We start from the raw sequence: 15,196 nt of genomic DNA, 5'->3' as shown, positions 1-15,196 counted from the left end.
CCCCAAAAGTCAATTTCTACAAAAGTTATGGCTATTTGAAAATAAAAAAGCCATTGTTTTGAAAAATTTATAACTTTTTTGAAGTTGGACAAAAATTTTTTAAAAAATTCTCAAAAATGTTTTTCAAAGGGTAGAAAAGGATGGATAAGTTTCAGCAAAATCTAAAGGGGTCGAGTTCAAAAGTGGTCCATTTGGTATGGAATACCCCATATATTGTATTAACAGACTACATATATTAATTCTACTGTTCCCTGGCAAAACATTTTAGTCTAGAATTATATTATTTATATTATGCAAATAAAAAACATCAAGACTATAACTTTTAGTTTTCATTTCAGTAAAAAATTTTATTATTAAAAATACTTATTTTAATTTCAGTAAAAAATTTCAGTAGTAAATTATTATTAAAAAATAGTTATAAAAAAAATTTTAACCGTCGTTGGTTCTGTACTTAATTTTATGCTCTTCAACCTTCTTATGCAGCATTAGATTTATTGAAATACACATGTCGTCGCCAACAGATGGAGGTAGTTTTGACCGGATCGAGGTGATTGTTGAAAGTAGTCAGTGAAAGTAGACGTGTTTCTAGTGGTCTAAAATATCAGCAAGAATTTTTGTGGTTTTTAAAGTGGTAGCAGGCTTGTTTTTGTTAGAGACTTACCGGGAGACTGTGACTGAACTTTTGATTGATTGGACGCTAATACCAAAAATTAGATAAGTACTTTTGATTTGGTTTCAATAGAATTTATTTGGCACTTACCTGCCCCTTTTTTGGTAAATTTATATACAAATAAAAAAAAATTAAATAGGAATTTCCCCACGTAACAGCGAATCAAAACGTGCACTCAATTCTTTTTTTGCCGTTTTGATTTAGTCTATCAGCTGTTTTTTGTTTTGTTTCTCCTTTTCTCCTTCTTCGTTTTGTTTTGGTTACGACATTGCCAACCATCAAAATATAAGTAAGTTCTGTTAGGGAAAAGACTGACAGGTGTTCCCAACTATTCTCTGACAGAGTTATGGCCTCTGAGAACAGTTTGGGATGTACACCAGAGAATCCTTTTCGGAGGAACTCAAAAATCTTGTGAACGCCTCCAAAAGGCAAACCTGAAGAACCCACCGCTGCTGGATCAGCAAAAATATGCGAAAATGCCGACCAAGCAGGCAAAGGTGGCATATCTGAGCAACTTCAAAATAGTTGAAATCCCAATATTTTCTGCAAACTGAGTAGGAAAATTAAAGAGCTCGAAAGCATCATGTCTGGTCAGAGACATATTAACCAAGCTATGTGTGATCTGGTAAGGTGTGTGACAAGGCAGAAAAGCAAGAGAACCCGTCGAAAAGATTTATGGTAGGAAAGGCGCCGCAAAGTGATAAAAATGCCCCAAAGAGACCTCGCGAGATATTGGGATATTTGCCACCAACGAAGAAGCTGAAAAAGATAAGTCATAAAGTGCTAGCAACATATAGTGAGGTCACAGAATGCATGCACAAAGACAGTTTGGGAGACAAGCCCGCAGGCGAGAAATGGGTAGACGTCGTTAGAAAGAAGAAACCGATCAAGAAGAGAATCATATCGAAACCAGACGCTATAATATTAACAAAAAAGGAGGGAGCGTCGTATACGGATATCTTGAAGAAAATAAAATGCGACAGAGGCCTTGAAGAACTGAGTTCAAACGTGAGGTACATTAGACAAACCCTAAAAAGAGACCTAATAATCGAATTAAAAAATCAAACAGAAAAGAGAGCCGACACATTCGAAAGCGCCCTAGAGGGAGTTATTGGTGAAATGGTCGTAATACAGCCAAAAACTCATAATATTACCATTATGTGCAAAGACTTGGGTGAGATAGCCACCCCTGAAGAAATCTGCGAGGCATTACAAAAGGAGTGTGGGATCCAAAACCTGGAGAAGCAAAATATAAAAAATTTGCGGAAAACTCGAAGTGGCACTCAAATGCCTACGAGCTGAGGATGCCAAAACTTTACTCAAGTGTGGCAAAGTAAAGATCGGGTGGTCCGTCTGCCGCCTCCGGGAATTTTCACCTATTACTCGTGGTTTTAGGTGCTTCCAACTAGGACATATAGCATACAAATGTTGCAGCCCCATTAATAGGTCTTCCCTTTGTACACGTTGCGAAATCAGCCTCAGAGAAGCATTTAAATGCCAAAAAAAGCTCCTGAAGTCAGCCATTATCCGTAGTAAGAGATCCTGTTTCGAAAAGCTCTGTAAAGAAGCTAACATAGACCCCTGGGGAACGGCATACAAAATTTGTATGTCGAAATTCAAGAATAAGTCGCAGCAACCCAAGAACGCATTATTTATGTTGTCGAAGCGTTATTCCCGACACATGCCTACATTTCCTATATTAAATGAAACGAAGCTACGGAGCCACCCCTATTACTCACAGAAGACGAACTATTGGCTATTGCGAAAAAAATCAAAAATTCCAAAGCGCCAGGAATAGATGGTATACCAAATAGAGCCCTTGAGGAAGCCATAACTCTAAGGCCCAAATTATTTGTTAACATGCACAATGCGTGTATATTAGAAGGGATATTCCTCGATCCGTGGAAGATACAGCGTCTGGTTCTACTGACAAAGCCAAATAAGCCACCCGAAGAACCTTCATCTTATCGACCTCTGCATGCTTGACACAATTCGGAAAGTGTATGAAAGCATTGTAAGAAACCGGTTGGAGTTAGTAATCCAAAAGTCCGGCGGATTTTCAGAGAAACAATACGGCTTTATTAAAGAGAGGCCCACTAAGAGAAGTAGTTGATACTGCAAACGTGCAGAAATCCTGCTCATAATCGGTTGAAGTATCTTGGGGTAATAGTGGACTCAAGACTCAAGCTCAAAGACCACTTGGAAAATGCGACGAGTAAAGCAAATAAAATATATAATGCGTTATCTCTAACGATAGCAAATAAAAGCTGTGTGCGTTCCAGCCGGCGATGTTTAATAGGTAAGGCAATATGTTCAATGATCCTGTATGCGGCTCCAATATGCATACAGGCGCTAGAAACAAAATCATATGCTAGACCAATTAACACAGTGCATAGGCTTTCTGTAATACGTGTGATAAGTGCTTTCCGAACCATTTCAAATGACACTGCTGAGGTATTAGCCAGTATGGCGCCGATTTACATCCAGGGAGATGAATTCGCGCGAATATATAACTTATCAGAGACGTCTTCTTCTTAATTGGCGTAGACACCGCTTACGCGATTATAGCCGAGTTAAAAACCGCACGCCAGTCGTTTCTTCTTTTCGCAACGTGGCGCCAATTGGATATTCCAAGCGAAGACAGGTCCTTCTCCACTTGGTCCTTCCAACGGAGTGGAGGTCTTCCTCTTCCTCTGCTTCCTGCGGCGGGTACTGCGTCGAATACTTTCAGAGCTGGAGTGTTTTCGTCCATCCGGACAACACGACCTAGCCAGCGTAGCCGCTGTCTTTTAATTCGCTGAACTATGTCAATGTCGTCGTATATCTCGTACAGCTCATCGTTCCATCGAATGCGATATTCGCCGTGGCCAACGCGCAAAGAACCATAAATCTTTCGCAGAACTTTTCTCTCGAAAACTCGCAACGTCGACTCATCGGTTGTTGTCATCGTCCAAGCCTCTGCACCATATAGCAGGACGGGAATTATGAGCGACTTATAGAATTTGGCTTTTGTTCGTCGAGAGAGGACTTTACTTTTCAATTGCCTACTCAGTCCGAAGTAGCACCTGTTGGCAAGAGTAATCCTGCGTTGGATTTCCAGGCTGACATTGTTGGTAGTGTTAATGCTGGTTCTTAAATAGACGAAATTATCTACAACTTCAAAGTTATGACTGTCAACAGTGAGGTGAGAGCCAAGTCGCGAGTGCGACGACTGTTTGTTTGATGACAGGAGATATTTCGTCTTGCCCTCGTTCACTGCCAGACCCATTTGCGTTGCTTCCTTGTTCAGTCTGGAGAAAGCAGAACTAACGGCGCGGGTGTTGAAGCCGATGATATCAATATCATCATATTTGTTGACGGTGGGATTTAATTTTTCACACAATACGCTCGACAGAACCTTATATGCGATATTGAGGAGGCTTATCCCACGGTAGTTGGCGCAGATTGTGGGGTCTCCTTTTTTATGGATTGGGCATAGCACACTAAAATTCCAATCGTTGGGCATGCTTTCGTCCGACCATATCTTACAAAGAAGCTGATGCATGCTCCTTATCAGTTCTTCGCCGCCGTGTTTGAATAGCTCGGCCGGCTTCCGCTTTGTTTTTCGTAGAATTTTCGGGCATTACCCCTGTCGGCCAGCTTATCAAGCTGTTCGTACTCACGCATTTCGGCCTCTTTCTTCTCCTGTCTGCAAATGCGTCTCGCTTCCCTCTTCAACTATCGGTATCTATCCCATCCTGCACGTGTTGTGGTCGATCGTAACGTTGCGAGGTAGGCAGCCTGTTTTCTCTCCGCTGCGACACGGCACTCGTCGTCGTACCAGCTGTTCTTTTGCACTTTCCGAAAACCAATGGTTTCGGCTGCAGCTGTCCGTAAGGAGTTTGAAATGCCGTCCCACACTTCCCTTATACCGAGTTGTTGATTAGTGCTTTCAGAGAGCAGGAGTGCAAGCCCAGTAGAGAATCGTTCGGCTGTCTGTTGTGATTGCAGCTTCTCGAAGTCGAACCTTCCTTGTGTTTGTTGGCGTGCGTTTTTGCTGCACAGAGGCGGGTGCGAATTTAGGCTGCAACAATATAGTGGTCCGAGTCGATGTTAGGACCTCGGAGCGCACGCACATCTTAAACACTGGAGACGTGTCTTCCGTCTATCACAACATGATCGATCTGGTTGGTAGTTTTTCGATCCGGAGACAGCCAGGTAGCTTGATGTATCTTCTTATGCTGGAATCTAGTACTACAGATAACCATATTTCGGGCCCCGTCGAAGTGGATCAGCCTCAACCCATTTGGGGATGTTTCCTCGTGGAGGCTGAATTTACCGACCGTAGTACCAAAGATACCCTCTTTGCCCACCCTGGCGTTGAAGTCGCCAAGCACGATTTTTACATCGTAGGGGGCATCTCACATAAGTGCGCTCCAAGCACTAACAAAAGGCATCTTTGGTCACATCGTCCTTCTCTTCCGTCGGGGCGTGGGCGCAAATCAGCGATATGTTGAAGAACCTCGCTTTGATGCGGATTGTGGCTAGACGTTCATTCACCGCAGTGAATAATAGTACTCGGCGACGGAGTCTCTCTCCCACCACGAATCCCACACCAAACCTGCGCTCCTTTATATGGCCACTGTAGTAAATGTCACAAGGACCTACTCGTCTCTGTCCTTGTCCCGTCCATCGCATTTCTTGGACGGCGGTGATGTCAGCCTTTGTTTTCACGAGGATGGCCACTGTAGTAAATGTCACAAGGACCTACTCGTCTCTGTCCTTGTCCCGTCCATCGCATTTCTTGGACGGCGGTGATGTCAGCCTTTGTTTTCACGAGGACTTCAACCAGCTGGGCAGTGGCACCTTCCCAGTTAAGGGACCGGACATTCCAGGTGCATGCCCTCAATTCGTAGTCCTTATTTCGTTTGCCATGGTCGTCTTCAAAAGGGGGGTCTCTCATCCGAGGCTGTTTTTTCCTTTTCATTGGGGGTGTTTTTTTACGTGGCGGGTCCCATACCCAGCGCACAACCCTATGCAGGGGATGTTTTGCCTTCTCACTTTAGCTCGCCTTCAAACGGATGTTCTTAGGCTACCCAGAGGATACTTGATCAAAGACCGGAAGTCGTGAGCTGCTTGAGTCACATGTAAACGAATCGTTTCTGGCCACTCCCAAGTGAATGGCAATCAGAGAACTTTTTTCACTTACGTGAACTTCTACACATGACTCCATCCTCCCAGAGACGTCTATCACAGCAAAAAAAGAAGAGAGAATAAAAAGCATTGCAAAGTGGCAGCAACGGTGTTAAACTTCATGCAAAGGACGATGGACCCACCGACTGATTTCTGACATACATTTGTGGATAGGAGGACAACATATAGACCTGGATGCCCACCTTACCCAAATACTCAGTGGTCATGGTTGTTTCAGAAGCTACCTATTCAAATATCGTCATGACTTTAGTCAATACTGTCCGACGTGTACAGAGTGTATAGAAGACTCTGAACACGTGTTCTTTTATTGTCCTCGGTTTTCAAGTATAAGGGTGCGAACAGAGTGGCCGCTTGTTGCCGAGCCGAGCCGGCTGACGCTTATTGCGAGAACTTGTTCATGCGAGAAACAAGTTTGAGTGTGCATAGTGGATGCGAGAATCAGCGCTGATATTTTATCTATTATTTGTGTTTTATGTATGTTTGTATGCATTTGTTTGTTGTTCATTCGTGTTTGTGAAATTGAAGTGAAAAGATATGGATTCGTCAGGTGATGAGTATTTAGCTTCGGCTACTGTTTTAAAGTATTTTATCAATCAATCATTTGGAAAACATCCAATAAATGATAAACGAAGTGAATTTGGAGAATTTCATCACTTATATAGTGATTTAAGAAAATATCCTGCCGAGTTTAAAGAATATACTCGAATGAGTATTGAAGCTTTCGACTATATTCTCTAAAACAGGCCCGTCCAACATAATTTTGTGAAGGGCCAGGTTTAGCATTTTCATAACCGTAGCGGGCCAAAAAAACAATAAAAAGACCTTCAGTTTTGGTATATTTATTTATTTATAAAAAGCAACATCACATAAATCTTAATATATTATTATTAATGTAACTATGGCCTTAGCATATAAAGATATTCTTATTCTTAAAATCTAATTAATGAGATGTCTAACATTTTTTCTGTTTGCACAGCGCAAAATGCCTTTAAGATGGCTATCTAATAAAGATGATCTGGTTTTTGATTTGTTAAATTTCATGCGAGAAAACAGCTGCTCGCAAACTGTATGTACTACCAAATAAAGAAATTTGTTGAATAGCCAGCTTAGTAAGGTTTTGGTATTGACTGGGTGTAATATACTTTTTGTAAAATTCAATTAAGTTTGGAAGACAATTATTATATGCTGTTTTTAGATGAGAGCTGCTTTGCAATTCTATTAACTCCAGCTGTAAATTCAATTTTTGAAACACTTTCATGCAGGGAGTTTGTGATTTGAAGTCTGCGAATCTGTCGTCAAACTCGTTCCTTAATCTTTGTAACATCAACACGTACATACTTGTCAAAATCCAAGGTAGCTTGCTTTCTTGTAGATAAGGTCTCCCAATGAATCAACTGCTTTTGTTTCAGCTGCTTTTCCAACAACAAAAGCTTTTTTGTGAAAGCTAGAACGAGTTCGTATAACTGTGTGCATAGTTGGTCTTTCCCTTGCAGTTTCAAGTTAAGATCAGAAAGATATTTAGTTATATCAACCAGGAAAGCCAGATCAGCCAACCACTGCTCATCAGTAAGGAAAGTAATTTCTTGGTCTTTGTTGTCAAGAAAAATCTTTAAGTCGTCCAGCAGGGCATAGAATTTAGTGTAGCTGCTCTGCTGAGCCAGCGAACGCGACTGAAGTATACAATGTCTTCGTGATCTGAACCGACATCAGCCAGAAAAGCCTGGAACTGTCTGTGGTTAAGCCCTCTTGCGCGTATAAAATTAACTGTCTGCACTACTTTATCCATCACTTACTAATTACTTATTTTTCAAACAATTTGTATGTAATTGATATTAATTTAATTTGTATGTAATTAATATTATGTATATTAATTTGTACAAAAACAAATGCAAAGGCTTTCCAAAAATGAAATTTGTGGTGCGAGAACAAAAACAATTTGTTTTTTTATCGCTCCCAAATTATCATTTTTTTGCATAGGATTTCCTATTACTTCCTGGTTAACGGATCATAAGAAAAAATGATGAATGTTGTTGCTATTTTTTTCACAAAATTTGCTGGAGCGAGAATGCGAAAAAACAAATACACAAGTTTTCCCATTAGCTCGTGCTGATGTTTGTGACGAAAATATTTCTCATGAATTTGTTGTTGCGCTATTTGAATCAGTTCGTGCCATATGACACGCTTCTTTTGTTTTGTTTTCTTTTTGTACATGTACGCGTTTTGCTTGATATACTCATGAGATTTAAACCTATTTGTAGGCACTTGCAAAGTACAGTACTTTATAGGTACTCTTTCTTATCAACTGCTTATTTTATTTACTACAGGGAGCACTGTTTTACTTGCAATAGAGTAAGTTTTTTAATTGACACACACACATGTAAACATATAGAAGCAAACCTATACAACTGGGATGTCCAAAGACTCTAAGAGATGGCGGGCCGGGTGAATGGCCTATGCGGGCCGGATGGTGGCCCGGGGGCCGTATGTTGGACAGGCCTGCTCTAAAAGATTGGTGATAAATTAAAAAAGAAGTGGAGTATTTTATTAAAGTACCAATATGTCCATGTGAACGCTTGATAGTAACTCTCAGGTAAGAAATTTTTTATGTTTTATATATTTGTATTTATTGTATTAAATTAATTTTATATCGTATTAAATTCATGAATACATTTTTTTATAAATAAAAAGAAAAATTATACAAAAAAATTAAAAATAAATAATATAAATTAATTAAGAGGAGTTTAAAGATGAATAAATTACAGTTTCCATTGTATTTTGGTCTGAAACCAATGATGATGAAGTTGATGGTATATTTGTACCTTCAACTGAGGTAAATGAGATCGGTTGAAAACAAGGAGTTATGCTAAGGTCTAAAGAATTTATCTGGTAGCTTTCAGAAGAAACGCTGATTGGTGAAGACAAAGGCGCGTATCTTGAAGTTTCATTGGACAGTGTGGGCATATTTTTAACTTTTGCATACACGTATTTATAAAGTACATTTTGCATTTCCATTCGACACAGAAATTTATTCTCTGGGTCCAACTTCCGAATATGCGGCAAAAGTGTTACAAAAAATGCTTCATCTTCATCCAATACAGTCTTTTTTTCCATTTTTTTATTTTCCAGCAGTGCCAATTTTCTTTTTTCAATTTCCAACAATTGGGCAGTGCTGTTAGAGGTATTTTTTTTTTTCGATGGAACTTCACAGCTGAACTCGTCATTGTCGCACAGATCTCTTGTTTCTTCGACTTGTGAAGTGTTGAGAATATCTTCAATTTCTTCTTCATATTTAACCTCTTCTTGGGTAGCTTTTGCACTTGACGCTTTTAAATTACCACTTAAATTTCTGTATTTCATTTGGTCCTTTAAAAACAGTAGAGAATTGAAATAAGGCCAACTCGAAGTAATTTGTGATGCGGCATCCCCCGATTTTGGAGTTGGAATTTTGCGTACTTCCCATCGAAATTGAGCGCGTAAATACTTCCATTTTTTTTTAAGTCTTCCTCTGCAAGATCAAATAAAACCATATAATTAAAATATGATAAAAATTATATGCATACATGAATTTAAACAATAAAATACAAAAATTTATACAAATAATATAATATAAATTTAAATAACAATTTTTGTTTTAACTTTCTTATTTAGATTTCTGGCAACTGGAGCATCATTTGCCTCACTAGCTTTTTCGTTTCGGCTAGGCAAATCAACAGTAGGAGCTATTGTTAAGGAGACAACCCAAGTTCTATGGGATAATATGTTTACTATACATATGCCGCAGCCAAACGAACAATGTTTTCAAGAAATTGCAGAGCAATACTGGAAGCTATGGAACTTCCCAAATTGTATTGGTGCTATCGACGGGAAGCACATACGAATCAAGTGTCCAGGTTTACTGGCTCCATGTATTATAATTATAAACACTTTTTTTCTATTGTGTTGCAAGGTATTGCCGATGCCAACTGCAAATTTATTGCGGTTGAAGTTGGTTGATACGGAAAGCAAAGTGATGGTGGCACTTTTAACTCTTCCAAAATCTTTAATCTTTTAAAAAGTGGAGAACTACCTGGAAATACATGTCTGCCAAACAGTGAAGAAACTGTGCCATATGTATTTCTTGGGGATGAGGCTTATCCCCTTTTAAAATGTTTGTTAAGGCCGTATAGCCGAAAGGAGATAACGGAAGACCATGAATATTTTAATGCCCGGCTTTCAAGAGCTAGAAAGTGCATTGAATATTATGGAAACCCATTGAAACGGATCCTTTTTTCGCTGAACTCATTGTAAAATGTATATGCCTTCTACACAACATAATTATTGATTTAGAGGGATTAGATGAAAATTTAAAAGAAGAAGTGCAAAAAGAACATTTGGAAAAAATCATAAAAGAATTCAATAAAACAAGTGTCAAAAATGGTAGATTAAAAAGAGATAAATTTTGTAATTTCGTATGCATGAATAAAATATAATAAATTTCAATGTAACTTACTTGGTATTTTCATTTCTGAAGCAACGGACATCCATAGCTTTTCCACTAAAACACGGTTATGATAACATTTATTTTTCTGATCCCACAAAGCCGGCCGAGAAAAAACTTCACTTATTAATTGTTCTACATTCATTTTAAATAAACCAAAACACACGACTGTACTCAAGAAAAGTTCAACAAGAATGCCATTAAATGATGAATGACAGCATATAATTTTTAATTTCACTTTTTCCAAAGAATTTTATATCCAAAACTAGCTTTTCGCAGAATAAACAATGTTTTCGGCGCTAGAATACGCTTTGGAACTGTTTTCTCGCATTCAATCAGCTTTGCGCTCTGACCAGCTCGGCGCCCACTATGACCTGATCGCGCTTATTTGTACTAATTTATATAGTACCAGTTTTCTCGCATTGGTTCTCGCAATAAGCGTCAGCCGGCTCGGCTCGGCAACAAGCGGCCACTCTGTTCGCACCCTAAGGGAAAAGCTGAAAACCACCCTTGGAGATAGTATCACGGTAGAAAATTTGACAGCACTTATGTGCGAGTCCTCTGTAAAGTGGAATGCTGTCAGCGAAGCGGCAAATCTAATTATGACAAAATTGAAACATTTAGAACAGTTTAGGCGTCAGTCGGTCCGTGCAATAGAGGAGACTTAACGTCTTCTTCTCTCCCATGAAGTAATACTTTATCCAGTGGTCCTGTGAGAGAGACATAAGGTGGGAGTAGGTTAGGTTTAGCGGATTAAAGTCCCGCTCTCGGGCTTTCGATGCTTCCTCCTACTATAAAAAAAACAAGATCGAGGTAGTTGATTTAATAGCTAATTTAAAAATATCAAAACTTGAAACTGCTTATTCGTAAGGGGAGCTGCGCGTGGTACTTGAGCGACTTTCCAACATTTCCCCTTGCCTATTGAGTATATTATCAAATCGATTCCATGTTTGGTTTCTGTGGGGTAAGGGCCGTCCTCGTTTCGAGGGTGTTGGGTTCTGAAATATAAAACAAAACAATTATAATTGTTTTACATTTTAAAAATAAAAAAAGAATCTAAATATGTATATCTATCTTTAAAAATACATAATAAATTAAAAATAACTAAAATTCCCATACTTAGGGCCATATACAAAATTTCTTCATATACAAATATAATATTCAATATATGTATGTACTCACATAATCGTATGAGTGCTGTGAGTCGGTTGCACTTGGTAGCGACAGATTAGAATCTTCCCCGATATTTATTGGCGATGTATGCGAATCTTCTCCGAAAGACACTGGAATTGTGAAAGTCCTATAGAAAAAATTAATTGTTAGTTTGGCGAACGTTCAAATTATTCAGACTTTCTTCCGTTTGTGGGATACATTCACCAAAAATAACATTTTCTCCGCAAACTCCCAATCAACGTTTTCCGAAAATGATGGAGTTTCCTAAACTTCCCTATCAGCGCTGCCAGCTACCCTAGCATGGTTGCGATAGCTTTCGCGCATACTAACCCACGCTGATTTGCACTTATCTACTAAGGCATACATTTTATTAGACACAATAAAACACAGAATACAAAACATAAATTATCTCACCACTTTTATCAAGAGCATTGCTTATATTGTATGAAGCCAGGCTTGATTTACAGCATTTTTGTTGCAATGTAATGTGTTGCTAATATCCCAGATCCTGGGCCACTCCTTCACGCAAATCACAAGTTGGCGCTTCTCCAATAATGTTTTAATGAGTCATCATTTTCTAAATTTGCATCAATTTTTTTAATTTTCAAAAATTATATATAACTAGCTGACCCCGCAGCCGTTGTCCTGCATAAAATTATGTATTTTGAAATGAAACGTAAGTTAAGTTTATCATTTCATTTTTTTTTTCAATGTAACGCAGCTTTATAAACAACGCTTTTTGGTTTCTGTTCCGGTGTACAGAAAAGATGGAAAGATGAACTGAAATGGAAAATCGTTAGAACTCAAAAGAATTCTTAGAATCAAACATTCTCCCCCTTGTATTCGGCGCATGAAGATTGCAAAACATAATAACGACGGATCCAACTTTGAGACGCAAATGATGCGGTGACATACCAAGCCTGTCCAAAGAATTTAGAAATACCACTGGATAATTCACGGCGCCGTCTTCATTGTCAAGACGAACGATAGATTTGTATGAGCGCAAGTCTCCCGGAATTTGACTTTGAATCTTCCAGTTGAAGTCAACAACATCGGTATTTTTGGCAGCTAACATTGCGCGTACACTTAAGGAATCGTAGTTATGATAATTTGGCCAATGTGCGAATATTTGTGATGAGTTCATCTTTCGTCAATTGATAAAGGGAAGATGGAATGGATGGAATCGAACCACCGGAAGTATCAACCGAAATTGTACCATTTCCAATTTTTAGCGAAGACGATGTAAAATGTCTTTGGCAATGTCGATGTTTATATCGAAAAGTATGCGAACTTCATTTTCATTCCAGTGATTAACGTGTTCCAGCAAATGTAATTGCTGGTTTACTTCTCCAAAACTTGCACACATCGAACCATTCACAGTAAGCAATGACTCAATTATAGTTGAACCGCGTACATTAATCAATAGCAACCGAAGGTAGAAACAATCGTCGTTTTTCTGGTGGATTGTGTAAATTCGTCCTAATGCATTAGTTGATAAGACACCTGGATGTCAATCTACTGGTTGGCCTTGCTTTCTGCGTAACTATTTCTTCGACGATGCATTCCATGTATAAGATCAAGGTATTTCCGAAAAGAGCAATGTTCTCACAAACGGATCACTGACGAAAGTTGAGAAAAAACTCGTCAATGTTAATTTTGTTGCTGGCGATGTTTCCACTGGCTATACTGTATTCTCTGGGTTGAAATACACACTTTGGCCAATCTTCAAATTAACTGCGAGACGCACAACAGTCGGAAAACGTTCATGAATTGCAAAAGTAAATATCCTACAAAGCGCTTTAGTGCAGTTCACGTATCTACCGTATCGTTCAAGACCAATAACCGCCATATTGGTTCCTTTGATGACGTACTTACAAACGTATTTTATCGATTTCACCAAACTGCAATACTAAACTCTGATATGAGTTTTGAATATGAATTAGACAATAATGGTGAATATAGCACGATCCATGTGTTGTCAACTTCGATATTTACTCTTCTAAGTTGAATGCTGAATGTTCTGTTATCTGGTGAGCGACGCCGATAGAGTTGATATCCATCATTTCCAGTTTGTGTTTCCGAAAGAAAAGCACGTGGATACTGTTTCGTGCATTTATTGTCAGACATACAAACCGAAAAGCGATTGTAGTGTCCGCAAGGTCCATGAACCACATTGGTTTCCACCACTTCATATAATACTGGATCTTTCTCTACATCAGGAATTTCCGGAGAAATGATTTCATCAATTTGATCATACACCATCCAAAGAAGAATGTGTGCGTGCCGAAAACCTCTATTTTGCCACTCAACAGAGTACATCTAGCATCCAACAACACCATCTATACGTTGCTTCAAGATAAAGTCAATCAAACATCGCAACTGTTGTTTGAAAAGTCGTGCTGTGATGATCGCTTGCTGATTGACCGCGATCCATAATTTCGCACGTATGTCACCGCATCCTGGGAGTACTTCTTGCCTTGCCTTGGGCTGCCATACGTTGATGGCAAAACGAACGCCGACCGATATTAGGGCGACCTCTTCGTGGCTTCGTAACAAATTTCAATCTGCAATTGACCTCTTTGTGTGAAACACAAGTAAAGTTTTCTTTGAATAATTTTCAATAATTTTTCTTTTGAATAGCCGGAATAAAAAAGCAAGCGACCGAAATTAAACTATTCAAATAATTTACAAATCAAAATATTGAAAACCAAAACAAACAAAAATTTAAAAAAAAAATTGTATGGAAAAAAGTTACTATTTGGAATTATCCAATTTTATCGAGTTTTCAATGTTTTTAATATGTATTTTGCTATTCGGGGTGGAGACAAATCCAACGAATCAATAACCATGAAAATTGGTTCAGCAGATCTCGAGTTATAAGTGTTCGAACAAACCCGTCTTTGTTTTATATATATAGATTATAAATTTCACAATATTCGCACGCCAATGTCACCTTCCTTCAAGAAACAATTGTTGATGAATTGTTTCTTCGCAAAAACAGGATTGCCATATACGCACTTTATAGAAAAAATGTATCAAAAATTAGTACCAGATTTCTTCAGCAGGAAATTTTCTTGATTAAACAATACATTTTTTCAATAAAATGCAAATATGGCAATCCTGATTTTGCAAAGCAACATGAAATTAACAATTGCTTCTTGAAGGAAAATGAAAGTAATCATTAAATTCATCCTATTACTTGAAGAATTAATGTATTTTTTTCTAGAGCAATTACTTAAGAGCTAGATACGGACCTTAAACTCTTAAAGGGAGCAAAAGGGAATAAACAAAGAAAATTAACTTTGTGCGTATTATGTATGTATGTATGTGTGTAGTAAAATAAATATTTTCATTTCGATAGCTTAGTATCCAACTCTCAAGAAATGTAAAAACTTCATATATTCGAACTTTCACCCTATACGGACGTGTTTTTCATTCGCTCCGTAGAAACTTTCGAAAAAAAACAAAAATAAAACAAAATAAACAAATATTAAAAAAAAGTGCATTCAGTGCAACGTTAGGCAATATCGCCGAAAGTACAAATCAAAACATAAAAAACCACAAACTGTTTATAAACAAAAAACATAACAAAATAACAAATAATAAGTGCGAAATAAAACAAAAAATAAATACAAAGGCATGAGCGCAGCGCAGCCCCACCAACAAGGCCGTAGGCATTCTCT

The 15,196-nt window shown here is 38.3% G+C and overlaps 1 protein-coding gene across 1 annotated transcript; it reads right to left on the bottom strand.

Annotated features, from left to right (window-relative positions):
* Nucleotides 1-8,593: 8,593 nt before the first annotated feature.
* On the bottom strand, nt 8,594-10,491 carry LOC125779670 (uncharacterized). Its single transcript, XM_049460946.1, has 2 exons — nt 10,353-10,491; nt 8,594-9,368 (listed from the first exon to the last, which is right to left on the bottom strand). Exons 1-2 carry the CDS (start codon nt 10,385-10,387, stop codon nt 8,594-8,596), a joined length of 810 nt encoding a protein of 269 aa, XP_049316903.1. The 5' UTR covers nt 10,388-10,491.
* Nucleotides 10,492-15,196: the final 4,705 nt, after the last annotated feature.

This window comes from Bactrocera dorsalis, chromosome 6, assembly GCF_023373825.1.
Source record: "Bactrocera dorsalis isolate Fly_Bdor chromosome 6, ASM2337382v1, whole genome shotgun sequence".
Lineage (NCBI taxonomy): Eukaryota > Metazoa > Arthropoda > Insecta > Diptera > Tephritidae > Bactrocera > Bactrocera dorsalis.
The sequence above is the reverse complement of the archived record's forward strand: the minus strand, read 5'-3'. Positions and strand labels throughout refer to the sequence as shown.

Excerpts from the sequence above, each read along its gene's own strand:
- LOC125779670 (XM_049460946.1), bottom strand. The coding sequence starts at position 10,387 with ATGGATGTCCGTTGCTTCAGAAATGAAAATACCAA. Across the intron at positions 9,369-10,352 it reads TTCAGAAATGAAAATACCAA|AGGAAGACTTAAAAAAAAAT; the intron begins GTAAGTTACATT and ends TTGATCTTGCAG.